The sequence below is a fragment of the Amphiprion ocellaris genome, chromosome 13 (assembly GCF_022539595.1).
Source record: "Amphiprion ocellaris isolate individual 3 ecotype Okinawa chromosome 13, ASM2253959v1, whole genome shotgun sequence".
Taxonomy (NCBI): Eukaryota; Metazoa; Chordata; class Actinopteri; family Pomacentridae; genus Amphiprion; species Amphiprion ocellaris.
In genome coordinates, this window is record NC_072778.1 from 19,041,675 (window position 1) to 19,068,426 (window position 26,752).

At 40.6% G+C, this 26,752-nt stretch overlaps 1 protein-coding gene across 29 annotated transcripts in view; it reads right to left on the reverse strand.

The window, feature by feature from the left end:
• Nucleotides 1-26,752, reverse strand: part of LOC111576782 (protocadherin gamma-C5-like) — a 353,923-nt gene that overhangs the window by 229,702 nt on the left and 97,469 nt on the right. Inside the window, exon 1 of one of the 29 annotated variants that reach the window (XM_055016498.1) lies at nucleotides 24,201-26,687. The exons of 21 other annotated variants lie outside the window; for them this stretch is intronic. In XM_055016498.1, coding sequence (XP_054872473.1) covers nucleotides 24,201-26,594 — 2,394 coding nt within the window. In that variant the 5' untranslated portion in view covers nucleotides 26,595-26,687. Of the gene's footprint in view, nucleotides 1-1,471; nucleotides 3,955-8,690; nucleotides 11,174-15,379; nucleotides 17,859-19,481; nucleotides 21,891-24,200; nucleotides 26,688-26,752 lie in introns of those variants that run through there. 7 more of the 29 variants (XM_055016504.1, XM_055016513.1, XM_055016523.1 and 4 more) reach the window with 7 other exon arrangements.

Genomic DNA, 26,752 nt, shown 5'->3' on the forward strand with positions numbered 1-26,752 from the left:
AGGCTCGATCATTTTCTAACTGTAAATGACACTATGCATTTTCTTCACCTCACACAAGTGAGTTGTCAAACACAAAGTCACGGATTATCAGTTACAATCAGTTCTGAGTCCTGAGATCCATCCGAGCTTGACATTCTCTTACTGTAAAATTCTTACCCGATTACTTACGTCAAAATATGTTTCTGTCATATCATTGTGTGTATTGTGGATATACACAGTTTAACGGTAAAATATTTACAGCAGAGACATAACTGTGCATAAAGATGCATTGGGGGACGTGACAATTTTTTAACATTAAAATAACTCATTTAATGTGACAATAGGTAGCCACATGGCGTTGCTGCAGTTAGATAACTTGTTATCACACATGGACAGGAATTTCAATATTGTGCTCAGAAATAAACTCGGGATGTTTTGCCTATAGGTGAATTTTGCCTCTCAAATACACTGGAGTATCTCTTCTCCAGGGATACTTTGAATAGTTATCCCACACCACCACAAAAGTCCACAAAACCACAAAGTCGCCTAACCAAAATGTCTACTGCATCTGTCTCTGCACCTCACATAATGACTAACATTAACTGTAAAATGAAAATTCCTAACTTTCATATTCAGATAGTTTTCAACTACACTTTAGAATACAGCACGGAAATAGAATTTCTGAAATTGTGTTATGGCTTTTGGATTCTGTGGGCCACTGCTAAATGTCTCTATGAAACTCTATGAAAAAATCCTGAGTCAATCCTGACTGTAGCATATCCATATTGACAAATGTTTAAAGATTTACATCTTTATGAGACCTAAGGAATTTAAGAGAATATGATGATAAGCAATTATTACCCATTAGTAATTTGTAGCCACTGCTAAAGTTCAGTGTTAAAGTATAAAGCGGTGTTGAAAAAAAACTGCCCGCTGGAGGATAATATGTTGATAATTCTTTGCCAACATTTTTACTGAATTTTGATCTGCTATTTGAAAAGGGCAAAAACCGAAGGGAAGCCTTCCTCTAGGCACACATCACAATGAAGTGTTTTTAATGTGATAGAGAGAAAATAATAATTTAACCAATATGAATACAACAAAGTGAACGAGGAAATGATTATCTGTGGTGTGTATTTGATAATGAAAAGGAAAGTCAAATGGCAAAAAAGTAGGCTTTTTTTGTTTGTTTTTTGTAAATTTGAATACCCTTTGGAGCTAATATTTAAAAAATAATGAAACGAAAAAAAGAAATTCGGAATATACATGTTTGAAGTCAACAATCACGCAGAAAAGTGACGACAGAGATCAAGCAGCCAAAAAAGGATTTCAGCACCAAGGACAGAGAAACCAGACACCAGTCAAAGCTATTCTTCTGGTTAAACAGAGCGTGCAGATCAACAAGAAGACTTGGTGCCCAAGAGCGGATGTAAAACGAAATATTGAAAACGTGATACACGTCTGGGAATGATTAGATAAAACATGTTCCTACCTCAGGGGAAACATCGCAATCCCCAAAGGCATCAGCAAAGTCTGATGGACTTTTCCTCAGAGTCTGGTCTGCAGGCAGAGTGTTGTCATTGTAAGATGTCACAAACTTGAAGTCACTGGTCCGAGAACCTGTTGTCAGGTAGGTGTCATAATTGTAAGTGCTGCGTAAAGTTCCTGTGCCGTCAACATCTGCGTAATTAGGAGGGAGATAAGCGCTGGGGATGGCAACTGCTCCATCAAACAACAGTCTGGGCTTTCTCCTGCGACAAAACCTCACACCCAGGATGATGATAATGAAGGTCAAGAAAAAAGTGGAAACAGACACCAGCGCTATAATCAGATACGAGGTCAGCTTGGAATTTTTCTCATCATAAGAAATATCTTTCAGTTCTGGCACCTCAGCCAAGTTGTCAGAAATCAGTAAATACATGGAGCAGGTGGCTGAGAGAGAGGGCTGTCCGTTGTCTTTCACTGACACAATAAGATTCTGTTTCATGCTGTCAGATTCAGAAATGTCTCGCTGTGTCCTGATCTCTCCGCTGTGGACACCAATACTGAAAAGTCCCGGATCAGTGGATTTCACGATATGATACGACAGCCAGGCGTTCTGACCGGAGTCCGCGTCCACTGCGATCACTTTGGACACCAGAGAGCCTCCGTGGGCAGCTTTGGGGACCAGCTCGGTCATGAACGAGTTGCCCTCCGGGGCGGGATACAGAATCTGAGGAGAGTTGTCATTCACATCCGAGATGAACACACTCACGGTCACGTTGCTGCTCAGAGGAGGAGAACCGTTGTCTCTCGCCATCACCTGCACTTTGAAGCTCCGAAACTGTTCATAATCAAACGACCTCACAGCGTGGATCACACCCGTGTCTCCGTTCACAGACACATACGAGGACACCGGGGCACCGTTCACCTCACCAGATAACAGAGAATAAATCACGGTACCGTTCTGTCTCCAGTCGGGGTCTCGAGCACTGACGGAACATAAAGTGGAGCCAGGTTTGTTGTTCTCACTCACATATGCGCTGTACGACTGTTCCTCAAACACAGGTGGGTTGTCGTTGATGTCAGCTACAGATAATTGAACACTTTTAGACGAGGACAGAGGAGGAGAGCCCTCATCAGTGGCACTGATTGTAATGTTGTAATCAGACACCACTTCACGGTCCAGTTGTCCTGTGCTCACCAGAGAATAATAGTTTTTAATTGAAGGAACCAATTTAAAAGGAACATTTTGCTGAATGGAGCAACGGACCTGTCGGTTATTCTCAGAGTCTCTGTCCTGCACATTAATGATGCCCACCTCTGTACCAGGTGGGGTGTCCTCTGGAATGGGATTAGTCAGTGATTTCAGACTGATTACAGGGGCGTTGTCATTCACGTCAGTGACAGAAATTATTACTTTGGCATAAGAAGACAGCCCTAATCCATCTTTTGCTTTGACGCGTATTTCAAACGATGTAGTCGCTTCGTAGTCAACAGCACCAATTACTCGTATTTCACCTACTTTGCGGTCAATACTAAATATTTTTTTCACATCTTCAGTTACATGTCCAAAATCATAACTCACATCACCATTCACTCCCTCATCTGCATCAGTTGCGCTCACTGTGTCCACAACAGTATCTAAAGGAGAGTTTTCAGGCAGACTGGCTTTATAAACGGCCTGACTGAACACTGGGGCGTTATCATTAGCATCCAGTACAGTGACGTGTATAACTACAGTACCTGATCTCTGAGGAGACCCACCATCCAGAGCTGTAAGCAGCAAATTAATTTCCTTTTCTTTTTCCCGATCAAGCTCTTTATCAAGAACAAGCTCTATTGTGTTTCCATTAGCAGCCAAAACGAAATTATCATTCTTTTTAAGGCTGTACTGTTGAACTGAATTTTGTCCTACATCCGCATCATGCGCCTCCTCTATCACAAAACGAGCACCCCTGTCTGCAGACTCACGAATTTCTATATTGATCAATTCTTCGTTGAATTGCGGTGAGTTATCATTAATATCCTGAATGTGAAGACTAATACGATGCAGCTCGAGTGGATTCTCCAGCACAAGCTCATGCTTTACGACACACGAAGCCTTTTCGCCACAAAGCCCCTCTCGGTCGATCCTGTCGGCAACAATCAGCTCTCCGTTGTTCAGGTTTATGTCACAGTAACGTTTGTCAGTTCCGTCGGTGTCAATGCGGGCTCTTCTGCTGGACAGTGCGCTCCTCTCCAGCCCGAGATCCTTGGCTAGATTTCCAATAACCGATCCGCGTTTCATCTCCTCTGGAAAAGAATAGCTCAAGTCTCCATATGCGACGTGGGACCAAAGAAGGAGGAAATAAAACCCGCACGTTTGAATCAGGATGATTTTCGAATCCATCATCAACGACGAGTTATGAGCAGGTTGAAGACGAAAGAAAAAATAGAGTTAAAGCGCATAACACGAACAGCAAATGCAAGTCCAGGGTGGTTGCCCTGTCGAGACACAAGAGCACACGAATGTGCGTCCACACCAAAGGAAAGAGGAATTAAAACATTTTAAGGCTGGTGTACAGCGCCACCGTGAGTTAGGTTTAACAAAAACACTCATAAAAAAAAACTCAAACTGAATATTTTCAAATGTTCGCTTTTTAAAAATCTTAATATGAAACAGAGACTGCTGTGATATATAATGATGTGAATTCAGTGAATATTTTTTAAATCTAGTTCTGCAAATATCACTAAGTTTGTAAAGAAACTCAGAAAGAGGGAGAGATATTCAGCTTGAGGCAGGACTTGTTCTTTTTTATGGCAAATAAGACTTGTACATGTAATTGAATTTACTATGCAAATCATGAGTTCGAACTCTTGTATAACCCTGGTCGCTAGTCTTACAATAAAGAACGCTGTATTCTCTTCTCTGCTGAGGTTCTGCAGGGACCAAACTGTAAATTAGATACACTGACTGAATACACTTCCTGATAAAAGAGTAAAGTGTGGGAGTCTTTCATATCCCAGAAAATGTACACACACAAATGTGTTGTATTATGCTTTGCTTAAGAAAAAAAGCCAATCTGAGCAAACCTTACAACAGGCTTGTATCACGTTGCAGATCTACAAATACTAGGTTCATTTGATAACAGCACTTTACCACCATGCCACAGACCGTGCCAGATTTTGCACTAGTCTGAAAAGAGGGTAAACTTCCTACATACATGCTGCAATTCATCAGTGATTATTAACAGGAACAGCACAAGAGAAGGTGCATTAAGATAACAAAACAAACAGACAAAGCATAAAAGCTGAGACACAAGGGAAAATTCATAACTTCGAATAAAGTCAGTTCACATAGAAAGCCACCACATTACCAGTTACCAAACTCACTGTAGCAGGGACACTCTTTGCATTACTTGGAAGGAAAAATCACTTATTCTGTCACATTGACATACAGACTGTATGTTGATGAACAAGGTGACTGATCTTCTGTACTGCATTTTATTTATATGTTCTAAGATAATTCATTGCATCCATGAAAAAAGTTTTAACCAAGTCTTCATTACAGTACAACAATATCCTTAAAAGTGAATGGGACCATGTCATCATTTGAGATAAAGAATAAACAAACTTTGACCTGACCAAATATCCAAAATGCCATGTTTTTAAATAAATGATCAGCCTGAGCAAGAACCAGCAAAATCCATAAAACTAAACAAGACATCAACTAATACACCTGGGTTCACACACTGGCAACATAAAAATGAAACGGATGAAATGAAACTCATTTCTGTGAGAAGGCCACACATTTAACAAAAATACAACCATGCAGGTAATAGATAATTTGTAGTCAAGTACTTTCTGTGACCCACTGGGGTAACCTGGTGTAGTCACTTCATTATCTGTGTGTTTCTGTCCACTGTCAGGATGTAATGGTAACCTGCTGCACAACTATTGTCACACTGGACATCCTGAGCCGAAATGTTTAGGTTCAGTGGCTTTACTAAGGTCAATGTGGTATTGGCAGAAGAGAAGAGAAGAGAAGAGAAGAGAAGAGAAGAGAAGAGAAGAGAAGAGAAGAGAAGAGAAGAGAAGAGAAGAGAAGAGAAGAGAAGAGAAGAGAAGAGAAGAGAAGAGAAGAGAAGAGAAGAGAAGAGAAGAGAAGAGAAGAGAAGAGAAGAGAAATTAGGCAGCAACCCTGTCAATGCATTCACACAATCAGAATTTTTTAAAGTACAATAGGAAATGTGCAAATACAAAGTTTAACATCTACTAAAAAAAAAATGTATGTGCAAGTCTATATGAAAACAGTGGGATAGCTCATTCTTTTAAACATTGCTTATTTGGTATATTAGGAATTCTTTAAACAGTAATGTAACTGATGTTGCACTTTTGGATATTGCACATTGCCGAACAAGTATGAAAAGGTACTTAAGTATTGCAAAAATTACGTACAAGGTGCAGTTGTATGTAAGTATATGTAAACGTGTAGTTTTAGTAAAATAAAACAAGGTGCATGAGATAGTAGTTAAGCTGCTAGATTGTTTATATGTTTTAGAATGCTCTCTCTCCTATATGTACTGTTGTCTTTGTTGATACAGTTGGAATATATTCTGTGTTCGAATAAGTTACATGTACAGCTGCAATCTGAAGATATACCTATAATTATATGTCCTTTGTTGAAATAAAACTCTCTGAATCACTTTTTGAAACTCTGTGTTATTGATCCCAACTGAATTATGAATTTTCTTGTGAAATTAATGCATGCTTGTTAAATCTAGTCCTGTGGATAATACCAAGTTTGCAAAGAAACCCAGAAATAGGGACAGATATTCAGCTTGGGGCCCTGCTTGCTCTGGATCATCTTATACTTTAAGGCAAAAAGACTTGCAAATGCAGTAACTTGCATATTTTTATGAAAATCACCAAATCAAAATCTTGTAAGAATCGAGATCTATACACACTACTCTTGCATAAAATAACTCATACTCTGCTTAGGATCTGCTGGAACCAAAATATCAATTTGATGCACAGATTGAATGCATTTCTTGATACAAGAACAGAGTAAGGGAATCTGTCTATTTTTTCAAGAAAATGTATGCAAATGCTGTGTTGTATTTTGCTTAAGAAAAAATGCCATTACACTTAATAAACACCTGTATAAACTCTACTATGACAAACTTGTATAACGCTTAAGATCTACAAACACTACACCTTATCATGCCACATACAGTTAAAGATAGACTGAGCTAGACTTTGCACTCTATTCTAAAGAGGAAAACAAACCATCTAATACCATCATAACAACAGACATAGAAGATACAGTTTGTCAGAGATTATCAATGAGACAAAAGCAGATGCATTAGATACCCACACTTATTGGGAAAAAGGAAAATAAAACAACCAGAAAGCAGTAAGAAGTGAAAACTACTTACTTTAAGTCAAGTCAGTCAACAGAAGGGGAAAAAACACGTTCTCAAAATCACTAAACTAGAAGCACTATTTGGATTATGTGGCAGGGGAAATCCCTCATTCTGTCACTAGGACAAACTGCCTGCATGAATCTGAGATTGTATTTGTGAATAAGGTGAGTGATCTTCTGTCAAGTCCCTATCTGAGAAAATGGTGCTATTAGTCTAACAGCACAAGACCGAGCCTTGATTGTCACAGTGAAAATATACATATAATTCATAGTGTTATGAGAAAATTGAAGTTCATCCATCAATCATATCACTGCGCTCTCACAATCACTGCAAAAAAGGAACTGTTGCTACTCTGCAAATAGCAACTGCAGTTAAAACTAAAATCTTCAGACTTCTTTGTCCTTTTCTAAAATCTGTACACCACAGACAGCAGACAGCAACCAACCGCAACAAATCTCAAACAAAAAGACGCCCAGTGAAACGCACCTGTTAATGAGGTGTAGTGGACTGGCTCCAAATATAAATACCTACATATGGGTGATATGGTCTACAAAAACAAGCAAAGGGCAGCAGGTCTATTTCAGTTTCCAGTCAGGTAGATGCTTTTGTCCAAAGACACATACGAATGACATATAATCTAAGCCAGTAGATCAAAAAGACATTAAGAAAAAATATCATAAAGCTTTAAATTCCACCAGAAGAAAATGTGCACAAGGTTGCAGGTGTGTAAATGCATAAAAGGTAAGGTGTTTCTGGTGACTTTCTGGGTTTTTCTTCTTTTCTTTAAGAGGACAATGGCAAAGAGAGCGAGAGAGAGATGTCTGCTAAGAAAGCATCGCATAAAATGTTCAAACTGAAATTAACATACGATAGCAAGCATAGACATAGGTGTTATCATATGGCTGCAGCACTGTGTGAAAAATATGCTTTAGCTTTCACAGAAACTCAGAAAATGTAGTTGGTACATCCATAAACTCTCAATTAACATCACTGAAACTCAGTGGGGTTTGCAACCAGCAGCTGATCGGCACAGATGTTTAATCAGTAATAATTTCATTGAAGCACTGGACATCAATCCATCCATACATTATCGATACACCCGTTAATCTTATTAGGGTTGCGGGGGAGCTGGAACCTATCCCAGCTGGCTTAGGGCAAAGGCAGGGGACACCCTGGACAGGTCGCCAGTCTATCACAGGGCTATAGAGACAAACAAGTACACCCATATTCACAACTATGGACAGTTTGGAGTTACCAATTAACCCCAGCAGGTTTTTGGACTGTGGGAGGAAGACGGAGTACCAGGAGAAACCCATGCATGCACAGGGAGAACATGGAAACTCCATGCAGAAAGAGCCGAGGCCCATGCCAGGCTGGGACACAAATCGGGGATCTTCTGCAAGGTGACAGTGCTAAAGCACTGGATATATACTTTGAATGTTTACAGATGTGATGAGTTAATACATTACATGCAAAGGTTAAGACCAATGGTCTTATGACAGTACAAAAACAATCTATTTTAAAATCCATGTCACTATTTCACATTTTTAGATGAACGGCAAACTAACTTGCAAAGAAAGTGACCATTACACAATGCCTTTAGATGAGTACTTAGCCACAGCAACAGCAGTAATGGCCACAAAATGAAGCAAACATGCTGCATATAACAACTGAAGGTTAAACTAAAAGTCACTATCAGAAAGACCAATGATATATATATATATATATATATATATATATATATATATATATATATATATATAATTGAGTGTTTTTGTTAGACTAAAAAACTTTTTTTTTTTTTTTTTCAATTTTAATTAATACCTCTGGAGACTCTTCCAGTTCTCCAAACACCTCAGCGAAATCAGAAGGACTTTTCTTCAGAGTCTGGTCTGCAGGCAGAGTGTTGTCATTGTAAGAAGTCACAAACTTGAAGTCACTGGTCCGAGAACCTGTTGTCAAATAGGCGTCATAATTGTAAGTGCTGCGTAAAGTTCCTGTGCCGTCAACATCTGCGTAATTAGGAGGGAGATAAGCGCTGGGGATGGCAACTGCTCCATCAAACAACAGTCTGGGCTTTCTCCTGCGACAAAACCTCACACCCAGGATGATGATAATGAAGGTCAAGAAAAAGGTGGACACAGACACCAGCGCTATAATCAGATACGAGGTCAGCTTGGAATTCTTCTCATCATAAGAAATATCTTTCAGTTCTGGCACCTCAGCCAAGTTGTCAGAAATCAGTAAATACATGGAGCACGTGGCTGACAGAGAGGGCTGTCCGTTGTCTCTCACTGACACAATAAGATTCTGTTTCATGCTGTCAGATTCAGAAATGTCTCGCTGTGTCCTGATCTCTCCGCTGTGGACACCAATACTGAAAAGTCCCGGATCAGTGGATTTCACGATATGATACGACAACCAGGCGTTCTGACCAGAGTCCGCGTCCACCGCGATCACTTTGGACACCAGAGAGCCTCCGTGAGCAGCTTTGGGGACCAGCTCGGTCATGAACGAGTTGCCCTCCGGGGCGGGATACAGAATCTGAGGAGAGTTGTCATTCACATCCGAGATGAACACGCTCACGGTCACGTTGCTGCTCAGAGGAGGAGAACCGTTGTCTCTCGCCATCACCTGCACTTTGAAGCTCCGAAACTGTTCATAATCAAACGACCTCACAGCGTGGATCACACCCGTGTCTCCGTTCACAGACACATACGAGGACACCGGGGCACCGTTCACCTCACCAGATAACAGAGAATAAATCACGGTACCGTTCTGCCTCCAGTCGGGGTCTCGAGCACTGACCGAACATAAAGTGGAGCCAGGTTTGTTGTTCTCACTCACATATGCGCTGTACGACTGTTCCTCAAACACAGGTGGGTTGTCGTTGATGTCAGCTACAGATAACTGAACACTTTTAGACGAGGACAGAGGAGGAGAGCCCTCGTCAGTGGCACTGATTGTAATGTTGTAATCAGACACCACTTCACGGTCCAGTTGTCCTGTGCTCACCAGAGAATAATAGTTTTTAATGGAAGGAACCAATTTAAAAGGAAAATTTTGCTGAATGGAGCAGCGGACCTGTCGGTTATTCTCAGAGTCTCTGTCCTGCACATTAATGATGCCCACCTCTGTACCAGGTGGGGTGTCCTCTGGAATGGGATTAGTCAGTGATTTCAGACTGATTACAGGAGCGTTGTCATTCACGTCAGTGATAGAAATTATTACTTTGGCATAAGAAGACAGCCCTAATCCATCTTTTGCTTGGATGCGTATTTCAAACGATGTAGTAGCTTCGTAGTCAACAGCACCAATTACTCGTATTTCACCTACTTTGCGGTCAATACTAAATATTTTCTTCACATCTTCAGTTACATGTCCAAAATCATAACTCACATCACCATTCACTCCCTCATCTGCATCAGTTGCGCTCACTGTGACCACAACAGTATCTAAAGGAGAGTTTTCAGGCAGACTGGCTTTATAAACGGCCTGACTGAACACTGGGGCGTTATCATTAGCGTCCAGTACAGTGACGTGTATAACTACAGTACCTGATCTCTGAGGAGATCCACCGTCTAGAGCTGTAAGCAGCAAATTAATTTCCTTTTCTTTTTCCCGATCAAGCTCTTTATCAAGAACAAGCTCTATGGTGTTTCCATTAACAGCCAAAATGAAATTATCATTCTTTTTAAGGCTGTACTGTTGAACTGAATTTTGTCCTACATCCGCATCGTGCGCCTCCTCTATCACAAAACGAGCACCCCTGTCTGCAGACTCACGAATTTCTATTTTGATTGACTCGTCTTTAAATTGTGGCGAGTTATCATTAATATCCTGAATGTGAAGACTAATACGATGCAGCTCGAGTGGATTCTCCAGCACAAGCTCATGCTTTACGACACACGAAGCCTTTTCGCCACAAAGCCCCTCTCGGTCGATCCTGTCGGCAACAATCAGCTCTCCGTTGTTCAGGTTTATGTCACAGTAACGTTTGTCAGTTCCGTCGGTGTCAATGCGGGCTCTTCTGCTGGACAGTGCGCTCCTCTCCAGCCCGAGATCCTTGGCTAGATTTCCAATAACCGATCCGCGTTTCATCTCCTCTGGAAAAGAATAGCTCAAGTCTCCATATGCGACACGCAACAAAAGGAGGAAATAGACGCAGCACGACAGAATCGCCATTATTTTGGAATCCACCGTCAATGTTGAGTCTCTCACAAGTTAAAAAAAATCAACGTAACAGACACATAACACGAATAGCGACAGAAATCCAGCGCGATTATGTCTCTATGCAGAACAGTCAATGGGCGTACAAGACCGTCAGTCTACAAAGGACACAGGAGTTAAATCATTTAAGGCTGGTGTATAGCGACACCGTGAGTTAAGTTCCACAATAACATCTAAAATAAAACTTAAAAGTGGTTGTAGCATACTTAACTTTGTACACTATTCCTCTGATTAGAAAAGAAGGTCAGTTCACTTTGCGACTACAGTCAGCTTCAAGAAGTCCAAACCAGGAGACCATTCTTAAAAACGACTGCTGTTTATACTTTTAGATTTCATTCATGTGTAACTACATCCCAAATGCAAACAGATCATTGTGTGATAATGCTGCAAAGTGGGTGTTGATTTTAAATTCAGACATTTTATCAGTGTAGCATAACTGTGGAAACCAGATCAGGTTGGGGTCCATCTGAACTGCATGTGGTCTGTTAAACATCCCACCACATACTTTATTTACTTTTGTCATTATACTGCACAAGTTTGAACACTAGTTGTGATTTCTCCCCAGAAAAGTGACCTGCCTCTATTCCACCACATATTAGAGTATTTGAATTTCGCTGTAACTGTTTTTATTAGCTGCATTCTAAGGTAACATATTAGCCCAAAATTACAAAGGCATTCTCTTACAGAACCAGGATTTGTGTGTAGCAGTGGTGTTGTCAAACTTCCATCAAAAAATAACCAGACTTGTGACATTTGAAGCCCTTTCTCATCATCACACATCACTTAAAATGTTGACTAGCATTATCTGCGTGGTGTGCTCTATGTAGAGTTAAATTGCCAAATTCGATTCGTGAGTTTCCCCTAAAGAAGACTACATGTTTGAACTCATATATTGTAATATGGAGTTCAACAACATCATTTCTTAAACTAAATCTGTGTCTGCAGATTCTAGAAATGTTGACATCATCAGATTTGTTTCAAGATCCAGCATCACTTGGTCTGACATTCAAAAATCAGCGTTAGTGTACATTGAAAAATATTTCATATTTATGGTTCCAGAATGGGAGATGCACATTGAATTTCACAGTGTAGAAGTTTGTTTAAATTCTGACTGAAAACAGCATCTGCTACCACTGACTTTTAGGACAAGAAACTGCAAACAACAAAGAAGAAAAGTCAATGATGACTGAAATCACAAAAAAAAAGAAAAAATTGTCAGAAAAGCAGACACTACTTGTAACACGACACCTTATTCATACCAAAACCACCCTGGTTTTTAATGACTGCAGTCATTTAATCTTACTACACTACACATAGTGAAAAGGAAATTGAAACCAGCATATCCCTCATATCTGTTTGTTTATTCTCAGAAAATATGAAATAGATCATCTTAAATAACTGAACATAGACACAACATACTGAAAGAAAGTATCCTCTGAAGACGCAGATAGCTGATTGCCATAAATAAAAAGGGTCTTCATAATAAATTCAGATGCTACCCACGAAGTAAGCACACACACACTAAGGCAATTTCCAGTAAATAGCCACTTCTACTGACAAACTACAGTGATTATACAACAACTCACTGATTTTTCTCTGCACAAATTTGTATCTTAAACTCTGGTCAAATCAGGTGGGAATCAAACACAACAAGCTCAAACAAGAAATGCCAATTAAGATTACTGTACATGTTCATAAAGGGGACTAGACCAGCTTTCAGTGTAAAGTTCTCCAGAAGTAACATCTTCCATCTGTAGTATATGTATAATATAACAATGGCATGTTAGGTTTCCAGCCATGCAACTGAGAAACATACTCTGGAGTTTAGCATCGGATGCCAAGCTGAAAACCTTCCATATTTTTATGTAAACCTGATAATAATCAGAAAGTTTAAAGAATTTTATAACAGAAAAAGTTCTGATTTGTAAACTAAAGAGGAAATAATTAAGATTATTCACTATTACTAGTTCGGAAATAAAAATTAGGAAAATTTGTCTTTGCATAAAACTGGATCAGTTGTATCCAAAGCACAGCCAGGTAGAACCACAAGTGAGCACACAAGCTTTGGTCACTAAGAGATAGAAATGCAACTTTATCACAGATACAGAATTTACTAAGTTAAAAAATTACAAAAAAAAAGACTTCCTTCAGTGAAAGTATTGCCAAAAGGAGACTGTGATTATGGTCTCATAGACTGATCAGCAGTCTCTAAACTACTTCTCAGGAGGGGAAAAAGGGCCAAGCTGTTAGGCAAGGCAGACCAACATTTCACTGTGGATGACTGAAAAAAAAGAGTCAGATTTACGGATGCATCCAAGTGTTACATTTGTGGCAGTGAGTGAAGAACCAATGTAATGAGATGAACTGGAGAGAGAATGATAAAGCAGTGTATCACACCCACAGAGAAATACAAAAATGGGAATATTTAAGTCTGAGTTTTTTCTTACACTACTGTGGAGTTGGACACCCGCTATGAATCGATTCCAAACTGACCATGAAGAAGTAGTACGATGTCACACTTAGAGCATATATTATAACCTTTGGTTTGCATCTTTCTGGAGAAATATGAATTCTGAAGCAACATAATGAGCTCAAACACACCTCAAAGATTTGCTAGAACTACCCAAGGACCAGAGAAGTCTAAGGAGTGCTGACAGCCACCTAACTTCAACCCAAGTGAACATGCATGGAGGCACTTAAAGACTGAAAAAGTCAAACATTCCTGACATCACAAGAAGATCTTTGGAACATTGTCAGATTTTGCTGGGATAACATCAAGTTTTGCAGAGGTAAAAACTCCAGCAACACTTGTGGTACACAAAACCGCTTTGCTGTTAGAATGACACAGGCATGACAAAACTGTTTCATTTGTTACAAGTGTTTGTTTTTCTATTGTGTATATATTTTTAAAAACTTTTTGTCTCTCTCCTTCCTGTTCACTTGTAGAAGGCAACTGAGGAAGGTGAAGCAAAGCCAGAAATCTATTCTCTGCTTTATCAGATTCTGCACAGATTTGTAAAGTACATCCTGTTGTTGAGACAAATGGGTGGGGCAGTAAATATTAAGACATTCCTAAATTTTCAGAGATCCAAGTTTCACTTCACTTGTCATGCTGATATTATCATTAGGGGAAAGAAATGCATTAAATTGAAAACAAAGGCAAAATATAAATGTATCCACTAGTGGCCTCAGCGTTTTGGACCCCATTGTATAAAGCAGTCTGCTGGATAACATTTTTCAATATATACGTGGGTCATATAGTTGAAGTTCAGCACAGAGCAAAAATGTTTAGCAGCAAAGTCATCTATTGCCAATGGCATATGATGGTAAATGTAGAAACAGGTATGACTTTGTCTTTAACAATGCAAAGTACATGGACAACTGAGACAAATGTAAAAATGACTGTTCAGTATGTTGAAGCTGAAAACTACAAGTTAGTTACAGTGTTTCCTCCTATAAAGCTGATTAGTGCTTAAACCTACATTGTTACAAAAGCATTTGATATTATTGATATTTCTGGACACTGCAAGCAGTTAAATTTGATTGATTGAAATTTAAGTTTACACAATCTGTATTACTGCTTATTGTTTTAATATTGGAAAAAGAATACAATATTGCACAGTACCAATGATTTAAAAAAAATGCCTTAAATGATAGTATCACTATATCATATTGTACGCAGAAATAAATTTAACAACAAATGCATCCTGAAATAACAATTCCAACTTGGCCTCAACAACATTTTTGTTAGTTTTTATAAGCTTCAAAATGGATCTACCATTTTTTTTTTTTTTTTTAAAAACTGGCGAATTTATTGATAAAATGGCTGAGATAATGCAAAATATCCTTGGTAACAAAAATGCAATGTTCATTTGATCAGTACATCATTATTTAACAAGCAAAACAACCACAACATCCACGTCTTCATGATCAACTTCCATGACTGGAAATGTTAAAAATGTATTGAAATATGATGTTTGAGAACTTAATTGTCTGCCAGTAATAATAAAACAGACTATAATTACAAAAATAGAGTGACAGTGGATCTCTTAAATTAGCTAAGATGGTTCATGCAGAAAATGTCTTTTAAAAATTCCACAAACATTTCAAACAAAAGCAAAGAACATAGAAAACAATTCTACACAGCATTAGACAAAAAGACCAAAATTCTAGAAAGCAAGATTAGATGCCATATTTACGAAGCCAATGGAAGGCAGTGAAAGTTTGACAATGTTTTTCTGTGTAAACTCATGGCTATGCGATACCACATATGCTATTCATACCTGTAAGGAGCCTTCTAAGTCTCCAAAATCGTCAGCAAAGTCTGATGGACTTTTCCTCAGAGTCTGGTCTGCAGGCAGAGTGTTGTCATTGTAAGATGTCACAAACTTGAAGTCACTGGTCCGAGAACCTGTTGTCAGGTAGGCGTCATAATTGTAAGTGCTGCGTAAAGTTCCTGTGCCGTCAACATCTGCGTAATTAGGAGGGAGATAAGCGCTGGGGATGGCAACTGCTCCATCAAACAACAGTCTGGGCTTTCTCCTGCGACAAAACCTCACACCCAGGATGATGATAATGAAGGTCAGGAAGAAGGTGGACACAGACACCAGCGCTATAATCAGATACGAGGTCAGCTTGGAATTCTTCTCATCATAAGAAATATCTTTCAGTTCTGGCACCTCAGCCAAGTTGTCAGAAATCAGTAAATACATGGAGCACGTGGCTGACAGAGAGGGCTGTCCGTTGTCTTTCACTGACACAATAAGATTCTGTTTCATGCTGTCAGATTCAGAAATGTCTCGCTGTGTCCTGATCTCTCCGCTGTGGACACCAATACTGAAAAGTCCCGGATCAGTGGATTTCACTATATGATACGACAACCAGGCGTTCTGACCGGAGTCCGCGTCCACCGCGATCACTTTGGACACCAGAGAGCCTCCGTGAGCAGCTTTGGGGACCAGCTCGGTCATGAACGAGTTGCCCTCCGGGGCGGGATACAGAATCTGAGGAGAGTTGTCATTCACATCCGAGATGAACACACTCACGGTCACGTTGCTGCTCAGAGGAGGAGAACCGTTGTCTCTCGCCATCACCTGCACTTTGAAGCTCCGAAACTGTTCATAATCAAACGACCTCACAGCGTGGATCACACCCGTGTCTCCGTTCACAGACACATACGAGGACACCGGGGCACCGTTCACCTCACCAGATAACAGAGAATAAATCACTGTACCGTTCTGTCTCCAGTCGGGGTCTCGAGCACTGACCGAACATAAAGTGGAGCCAGGTTTGTTGTTCTCACTCACATATGCGCTGTACGACTGTTCCTCAAACACAGGTGGGTTGTCGTTGATGTCAGCTACAGATAACTGAACACTTTTAGACGAGGACAGAGGAGGAGAGCCCTCGTCAGTGGCACTGATTGTAATGTTGTAATCAGACACCACTTCACGGTCCAGTTGTCCTGTGCTCACTAGAGCATAATAGTTTTTAATAGAAGGAACCAATTTAAAAGGAACATTTTGCTGAATGGAGCAGCGGACCTGCTGGTTGTTATCAGAATCTGCATCCTGCACGTTAATGATGCCCACCTCTGTACCAGGTGGCACGTTCTCAGGTATGGGATTTGCCAGAGATTTCACATATATCACTGGTGAGTTATCATTTACATCAATGACATCAACGATTACTTTCGTGTATGACGATAATCCTAAACCATCCTTTGCTTTAATGCGTAAATCATAAGTCGAAACAGTTTCAAAGTCTATGTCACCATTGACTGTTATTTTGCCGGTTTTACGGTCAATACTAAACATCTTCTTCACGTCTTCAGTTACATGTCCAAAATCATATGTCACATCTCCGTTAACTCCCTCATCTGCATCAGTAGCGCTCACTGTGACCACAACAGTATCTAAAGGAGAGTTTTCAGGCAGACTGGCTTTGTAAACGGCCTGACTGAACACTGGGGCGTTATCATTAGCATCCAGTACAGTGACGTGTATGACTACAGTACCTGATCTCTGAGGAGATCCACCATCCAGAGCTGTAAGCAGCAAATTAATTTCCTTTTCTTTTTCCCGATCAAGCTCTTTATCAAGAACAAGCTCTATGGTGTTTCCATTAACAGCCAAAATGAAATTATCGTTCTTTTTAAGGCTGTACTGCTGAACTGAATTTTGTCCTACATCCGCATCGTGCGCCTCCTCTATCACAAAACGAGCTCCCCTGCCTGCAGACTCACGAATTTCGATACTGATCGATTCTTCGTTGAACTGAGGCGAGTTATCATTGATATCTTGAATGTGTAGACTGAGAGAATGCAGCTCGAGTGGGTTCTCCAGCACAAGATCGCGTTTTATGACACACGACAGCTTTTCTCCACAAAGCTCCTCTCGGTCGACCCGCTCAGCAACAATTAAATCTCCGGTGCTGGGACTGATGTCACAATACCGTTTGCGATTCCCTGCGGCATCAATACGGGCATTTCTGGAAAGCAGTTTACTCAAGTCTAGTTTAAGATCCTTCGCTATATTCCCAATAAGAGATCCTCTCTTCATTTCCTCCTGGAATGAATAGCTCACGTCACCATTCGCGGTGTGCCACAACAAAAAGAAAAGGAAGCAGTTCATTTGGCGCGCCATTGTGGCCGTGCGTTTGGTACACAACAGCAGTCTTCGAATAGATTTCAGCTTCAATAAGGATTATGCAGTTTTGTCAAAAGAAAATCGTCAGCTCTCCACAGTTAGCCTTGCTGCGGCCAAGGAGCAACAGCAACTGAAAAAAATATCATTTAAGCGGTCCACACACCAGAGGGTGGAGTAGAAATGCTTCCCATAGACTGGCGAATAGCGACACCGTGAGTGGAATATAGAAATAACACAGTGCATAGATAAAATTCTTACCATTATTATTAGCAACAGTCTCATAATTATCATCACTGTACAAGTGACATTTTAAAAGTATAGTGAAATCATAATTATCGGATGACATTACATACACTTTGATAACGCAATACAGTCTAGGCCTAAAATGATTTACTGTTAGAATAGTTGTACTGAAAAGAGTTTCCTCAGTGATTTCAAAACGTGAAAATTGTTTCAAACAGAATGGAACAAGCAACATTTTGTCTTGCATGGGCTGTAAACAATATCTCTGATGGAAATCTACTTATAAGCTTCTGCACTGAATAATCTCGTGAATAGGATATGTTCTGACAACTGATCTAAATGCAAAATCGGAGATTGATGATTCTAGAAACCAATCACAACTTCTGTAAAGTGTAAAGACAGCAACAGACACTGAAAAAGTCCAAACACTAGAAAAGATCAGAGCTTACAAAATATAAAAATGTAACTGCATTTACGAGGAAACTATAAGCTGCATTCATGTGTGATGTGACATGAACTCTCATTCCATTCATAATCAACGCAAAAGCAGACAGAGAGAGAATGTGCAAACTCATCACAGGAAGGCCTCAGCTGAGATCTACACAACATACAACAGAAAATCTAATTCGATGTGACAACCTGTTCCTACCTTACCAGATCTGTGAAGCTTGTGCAAAGATCAATAAAGTCACCTGACCCAATCTAAATATATATGACGAACAGAAGGGAAGAGAAACCAAAAAGTGGACAACGTCAAAGTTTTATGTTGCACACCGCGAGTAAAATGCCTTGTTGAATTCAGATTTAATGGGTTATTTAACACAAATGGTCATATTAAATAGTTGTAATCCGCTACTGAGTTTCACTGTGAACCACGAAATGAAACAATCAAATATGTGGACATTTCCCGTGTTTTGTTTGTTTGTTTTTTAACTCTACAAGATTGTTAATTGCAAGACAAGAAACACGTCTCGAAAAGGAAAAAAAAACAAACAAAAAAAAAAAAAACAATGTTGAATTTTCAACTGTAGTCTAAAAAGTTTGAAAGATCTTTATAAAATAACAATAATAACCTCGGGGTAACTTGCTCCTCACAATAAATCACAAGACTAACTACGGGGTTCAGCACCATGGACAGAGTCACAAAAACAATCTGCAGCTCGACTGAAAAGACAGGCAGACACAATGACGCTGTAGTAACTGATAAACTAGTTTTATAGAAAGGATAGTTAAAACTTAACAACTGCCCCAGAGGAGAACGAATTTGAAAAAAGTGCACTCGATGGCTTTCGAACATTTCTATGACCTCTTGATTGAAGATGAAGCTTGCACGTGAAATGCACCTGGGACTTCAATTTACACATATATCACGTCTGAAATCTTCTTTAGAAAGGAGAAAACCACAAGAACAAAAAACACAAACTACTTCTTAAGGTATTGCCTGGATCACCAGGTTGCAAATATTTTCAAGCAAAGCAGTGACAGCAGTTCCTACCTCGGGAGAGTCATCACAGTCTCCAAAGGCATCAACAAAGTCTGATGGACTCTTCCTCAGAGTCTGGTCTGCAGGCAGAGTGTTGTCATTGTAAGAAGTCACAAACTTGAAGTCACTGGTCCGAGAACCTGTTGTCAGGTAGGCGTCATAATTGTAAGTGCTGCGTAAAGTTCCTGTGCCGTCAACATCTGCGTAATTAGGAGGGAGATATGCGCTGGGGATGGCAACTGCTCCATCAAACAACAGTCTGGGCTTTCTCCTGCGACAAAACCTCACACCCAGAATGATGATAATGAACGTCAGGAAAAAGGTGGACACAGACACCAGCGCTATAATCAGGTATGATGTCAGTTTGGAATTCTTCTCATCGTAAGAAATATCCTTCAGTTCTGGCACCTCAGCCAAGTTGTCAGAAATCAGTAAATACATGGAGCAGGTGGCTGACAGAGAGGGCTGTCCGTTGTCTCTCACTGACACAATAAGATTCTGTTTCATGCTGTCAGATTCAGAAATGTCCCGCTGTGTCCTGATCTCTCCGCTGTGGACACCAATACTGAAAAGTCCCGGATCAGTGGATTTCACGATATGATACGACAACCAGGCGTTCTGACCGGAGTCCGCGTCCACTGCGATCACTTTGGACACCAGAGAGCCTCCGTGAGCAGCTTTGGGGACCAGCTCGGTCATGAACGAGTTGCCCTCCGGGGCGGGATACAGAATCTGAGGAGAGTTGTCATTCACATCCGAGATGAACACACTCACGGTCACGTTGCTGCTCAGAGGAGGAGAACCGTTGTCTCTCGCCATCACCTGCACTTTGAAGCTCCGAAACTGTTCATAATCAAACGACCTCACAGCGTGGATCACACCGGTGTCTCCGTTCACAGACACATACGAGGACACCGGGGCACCGTTCACCTCACCAGATAACAGAGAATAAATCACTGTACCGTTCTGTCTCCAATCGGGGTCTCGAGCACTGACCGAACATAAAGTGGAGCCAGGTTTGTTGTTCTCACTCACATATGCGCTGTACGACTGTTCCTCAAACACAGGTGGGTTGTCGTTGATGTCAGCTACAGATAACTGAACACTTTTAGACGAGGACAGAGGAGGAGAACCCTCGTCAGTGGCACTGATTGTAATGTTGTAATCAGACACCACTTCACGGTCCAGTTGTCCTGTGCTCACCAGAGAATAATAGTTTTTAATAGACGGAACCAATTTAAAAGGAACATTTTGCTGAATGGAGCAGCGGACCTGTCTGTTATTCTCAGAGTCTCTGTCCTGAACATTAATGATGCCCACCTCTGTACCAGGTGACACGTTCTCAGGTATGGGATTGGTCAGTGATTTAAGGGATATGACTGGAGCATTGTCATTTATATCAATTATTTCAATCACTACAGATGCATATGAGGCCAATCCCAAACCATCTTTAGCACTGATCTGCATTTCATATGACGATTCTTTTTCATAATCAATAGCTCCAGCCACTTTCACTTCCCCTGTTTTGGGGTTAAGAGAAAAGACTTGGTTTTCATCTGAAACATGATCAAATCCATAAGTAACTTCACCATTCACTCCTTCATCTGCATCAGTAGCACTCACTGTGAGAACAACAGTATCTAGAGGAGAGTTTTCAGGCAGACTTGCTTTATACACAGTCTCAGTAAACACTGGTACATTATCATTAGCATCAAGTACAGTGACGTGTATAACTACAGTCCCTGATCTCTGAGGAGAGCCGCCATCGAATGCAGTAAGCAAAAGCTCAACCTCTTTTTTGTCTTCTCTGTCTAATTCTTTGTCTAAGACTAGTTCACCATATTTCCGCCCACTGCCCTTTGATTTTACATTTAGTTTGAAATGATCATTTTGCTGAAGTGAGTAACTCTGCACGGCATTTTCTCCGATGTCGCCATCGTGTGCTTCATCAAGGAGAAAACTGGCACCTTTATCTGCCGATTCCTGTATTTCAATTTTCAGTGATTCCTCTTTGAACTGTGGTGAATTATCGTTGATATCCTGAACGCGGATGTTAATACGATGCAGTTCTAAAGGATTTTCCAGCACCAGTTCCTGTTTCACAACACAAGATGCTTTTTTCGCACAAAGCCCTTCTCTGTCAATCCTCTCTTGTACAATTAACTCGCCGGTGTTGAGATTTACGCTGCAATATTTCACACTGTTGTCCTCTGTATCAATACGGGCTTTGCGAGCAGACAGTCTCCCCAGATCAAGTCCCAGATCCTTTGCGATATTTCCAATTACAGATCCACGTTTCATCTCCTCCGGGATAGAGTAGCTCACGTCTCCATTGACGGGGAGGAGGACAAGAAACACAAAAGCAAGGCTGCAGTGCAGCGTAAATATACTGTATCCCATCGTTACTACGAGAAAGAGCGCGAAGACGTAAAATATTACCAATAATGTAAAATATATTCACAATCCACTAAAACTGTAAGACTGCAGGCATACACGAAGAGGTTTTTTTGTCAACTGCAAAACAGCATGAACGGAATTCGCTGGCACGGAAGGGTGGACAATGGCTGTAGTCTCACGTTTACTGGTACACACTGACACCATGAGTATTTGTTGAGGTATAACAACGCAGTTCCTTTTTTGCACATTTAATACATACAACCTGTTAGGAGGCCTTATTCTGGGACTGTCTTGCAATGATTGATAAGAAGAAATATAATATAGTTGACCAAGTTGTGATGGAGAACAATAATTTACAAGTTCCATTGTGTGAAATGTGTCTCTGTTTCCAAACAACTTTGCCAAAGTACATAAGCTATACTATGTCTGATGTCAAAAGGAGGCGCACATGCTAGCTGACATGACGTGCTGCATTATAACTTCAGTCACAAAACCCCATATCAGCCATTATCAAAAAGAAAATATTATATTCTTTGGTTCTGCACTTTCTACAACTTCACACCTGACTGGTGAGCAGTGATCAAGCATAGCAAAGAGAAATGTTAACTTTCTTCATGTATACCCCCCTTTTTTTTCTTTTGCTTGCAGTGGGAAACAGTCTTAAATTAATTATTTAGCAAAATATGAATATGTGGAACAAGTATTATTGCTCTCTTAATACTTCAAGGAAACACAGTAAACTTGAATGAGAACAGAAGGAAATGTGCTGCTGCAGTTCAGCCACCAAGGTTGAACCTAAAGTATGATCACTGACTGTTACAGCCTTTTAGCCAAACTGGTGCATGCATTTAAAAGAATCACAAGCTGTTTCAAACTGGAAGTTATTGCACTGCAGTGAAAGACCAATTTGGATGAAACACACTTTGCCAGAATTTTGCTTAAAGAGCTTGAGCAAAAGAAATATTATTAAACACTTAAACATCAATAACACAAGACAACTTTTCGGACATCGTTCTGGTGGCTGTGATTAATCTTCGACAACATTGAACTCTGAAGTCCAGTAACCTTTTAATCATTTTGATTGGAAATGATAATTGACTAGATGTTAATAAAATAGGATTAGAATGTAATGTATTAGGTCATAATAGTAGAAATGCATCAAATACAACACTATCAAACTGCCAGGATAGAACTTAAGTACTTTTTCATACTACTCTGTGAACAGATTGTTGGATTCTCTTGCATTTAATATGCATTATTATTGTAATGTAGCATGTCTGTAGAATAAGTATTTACTGCTGAGCAAAAATATACTGTCAGAAGACATGAAGGTAAACCTGAAATCACATGAAAAAAAAACCTGAACAATCATACACTATTGAATATGCAGGAATATACTTGATGTGAAAGACTGCAGGGCACATTTTCATGTATGCATGTCAATAATTTTACATACAGGGGGGCACCTTTGGAAAAATACTCCACAAGCAAACAGAACTACCACTTAAATACAGCATCAACAGCCATGTCATCTGTAAATAAGTTAAACCCTCACTGAATAATTTCCATGATTACAGCTGATGGTAATCTTTGACTGTATTATGTTGACAGAGACTTTTTTTTCTCTGACTTTCAATGAATCAAGCACTTATGAACTAGTAGAAGTAGTTGTGGCGGAAAGTGTGTGTACAAACAGAACGTTCCTCACAACAGAGACAGGTTCAACATTCACAGTGCTGAAGATAATGGAACAAACAATGACAAAGAATAAATAAGTCATGATATTTAACCCTGGATAATGTTGTCATTGGAGGCACAACTATTTTTTTTATATTTAGAATGAAGCCAAAACATAAAATTTCCCTGAACACAACCAGATTATATTCATAGCCAGACACAAATTAAAAAGTGGATGCTGCTGTATGCCTCATATTTTCGCTTGCAAATGAGGTTTGTATTGTAGGTAGACTTCCAAATCTCCTGAAAATACAATGAGCCCAAAACATGGTCAACCTACCTGTTCCTAGACTGATACCAAACTGGAACACATGGATATGACAATACGACAACCAAAAACTTAGATCTGCTTTCGAAAAATATTGCTGTTGTGGCACAGTGACAGAAAAAAAATTAGTTGAGAATAAACATAGACAAAAAAATCTAAATGCACATGAGAATAAAACTTGATCGAGACCAAGGAGGGGGGGGAGCATTTGACTGATTTTGAAACACGTTTGCTTACTGAAAAACAGACCAACAATGGCAATAAAGCGGACGTCAATGCCTTTTTCAGGACACTGATCAAAAATTTAGTGACACAAAAAGTGCCCCTACCTCAAGAGAAGATTCACAATCACCAAAAGCATCAACAAAGTCTGATGGACTTTTCCTCAAAGTCTGGTCTGCAGACAGAGTGTTGTCATTGTAAGAAGTCACAAACTTGAAGTCACTGGTCCGAGAACCTGTTGTCAGGTAGGCGTCATAATTGTAAGTGCTGCGTAAAGTTCCTGTGCCGTCAACATCTGCGTAATTGGGAGGGAGATAAGCGCTGGGGATGGCAACTGCTCCATCAAACAACAGTCTGGGCTTTCTCCTGCGACAAAACCTCACGCCCAGAATGATGATAATGAAAGTCAAGAAGAAGGTGGACACAGACACCAGCGCTATAATCAGATAAGAGGTCAGTTTGGAATTCTTCTCATCATAAGAAATATCTTTCAGTTCTGGCACCTCAGCCAAGTTGTCAGAAATCAGTAAATACATGGAGCAGGTGGCTGACAGAGAGAGCTGTCCGTTGTCTTTCACTGACACAATAAGATTCTGTTTCATGCTGTCAGATTCAGAAATGTCTCGCTGTGTCCTGATCTCTCCGCTGTGAACACCAATACTGAAAAGTCCCGGATCAGTGGATTTCACTATATGATACGACAGCCAGGCGTTCTGACCAGAGTCCGCGTCCACCGCGATCACTTTGGACACCAGAGAGCCTCCGTGAGCAGCTTTGGGGACCAGCTCGGTCATGAACGAGTTGCCCTCCGCGGCGGGATACAGAATCTGAGGAGAGTTGTCATTCACATCTGAGATGAACACACTCACGGTCACGTTGCTGCTCAGAGGAGGAGAACCGTTGTCTCTCGCCATCACCTGCACTTTGAAGCTCCGAAACTGTTCATAATCAAACGACCTCACAGCGTGGATCACACCCGTGTCTCCGTTCACAGACACATACGAGGACACCGGAGCACCGTTCACCTCACCAGATAACAGAGAATAAATCACTGTACCGTTCTGTCTCCAGTCGGGGTCTCGAGCACTGACCGAACATAAAGTGGAGCCAGGTTTGTTGTTCTCACTCACATATGCGCTGTACGACTGTTCCTCAAACACAGGTGGGTTGTCGTTGATGTCAGCTACAGATAACTGAACACTTTTAGACGAGGACAGAGGAGGAGAGCCCTCGTCAGTGGCACTGATTGTAATGTTGTAATCAGACACCACTTCACGGTCCAGGTGTCCTGTGCTCACCAGAGAATAATAGTTTTTAACAGAAGGAACCAATTTAAAAGGAACATTTTGTTGAATGGAGCAGCGGACCTGTCGGTTGTTCTCAGAGTCTCTGTCCTGCACGTTAATGATGCCCACCTCTGTACCAGGTGACACGTTCTCAGGTATGGGATTAGTCAGGGATTTCAGATATATCACTGGAGCATTGTCATTTACATCAGTGATGTCAATAATCACTTTTACTTCTGATGTAAGGCCGTAACCATCTTTGGCCTCAACAACCACCTCAAATTTTGATCCCTCTTCATAATCTATGCCACCCGTCACAAAGATTTCTCCAGATTTCTGATCAAGTGCAAAAAGCTTGTGTGATTTTTCAGGGAGTCGGCTGAATTCATATGTAACTTCTCCATTAACACCTTCGTCTGCATCTGATGCACTTACTGTGATTACTGGGGTTTTTAAAGGGGAGTTTTCTGCTAAACTGGCTGTATATACAGCCTCACTAAACACTGGGGCGTTATCATTAGCATCCAGCACAATGACATGTATGACTACAGTCCCTGATCTCTGAGGAGATCCACCATCTACAGCTGTCAGCAATAATTTCATTTCCTGCTGCTCTTCTCTGTCTAACTCCTTATTCAAAACCAGCTCCCCATATTTGCTGCCGGCATTTGTTGTCTGAACACTGACCAGGAAGTGAGGGTTTTTTTGCAAAACGTAGCTTTGAACTGAATTCTGGCCTATGTCTGCATCATGCGCTGCATTGATACGATACCGAGCTCCTTTATCAGCTGATTCTGTAATTTCCAGTTTGATCACATCCTTCGGGAATATTGGTGCATTATCGTTGATGTCCTGCACCTGCAGAGACAAACGGTGAAGCTCCAGTGGATTTTCTAACAGTAGGTCGAATTTGAGAACACACGAAGGCTTCTCTCCACAATGCTCCTCTCTGTCGATTCTCTCCGCAACGAAAAGATCTCCGCTCCTCAGGTTAATTCCGCAATACTGTCTGTCGCTTCCCTCCATGTCGACACGAGCTTTACGAGCAGACAATCTGCCCAGATCCAGTCCCAGATCTTTGGCAACATTTCCAATAACAGATCCGTGTTTCAGCTCCTCCTGCACCGAATAGCTCAGGTCTCCGTGTGCGTAGTGCACCGCAACAAAGAGAAAGACAAAGCCATAGCTTCGAGGAACGCGCCGACCTTGCATCATCCTCAGAAAGGAACACACGAGGCGAAACACGAAGATTTCGACTATTAAAACACGTTATTCTGTAAATATATGTGCCTTTCAAGCGTTTGTCGCTGATATGAAAGACTACAGAACACAGATTGGTCGATCCCAGTAATGGGTGGTGTGCAAAGAGAAAT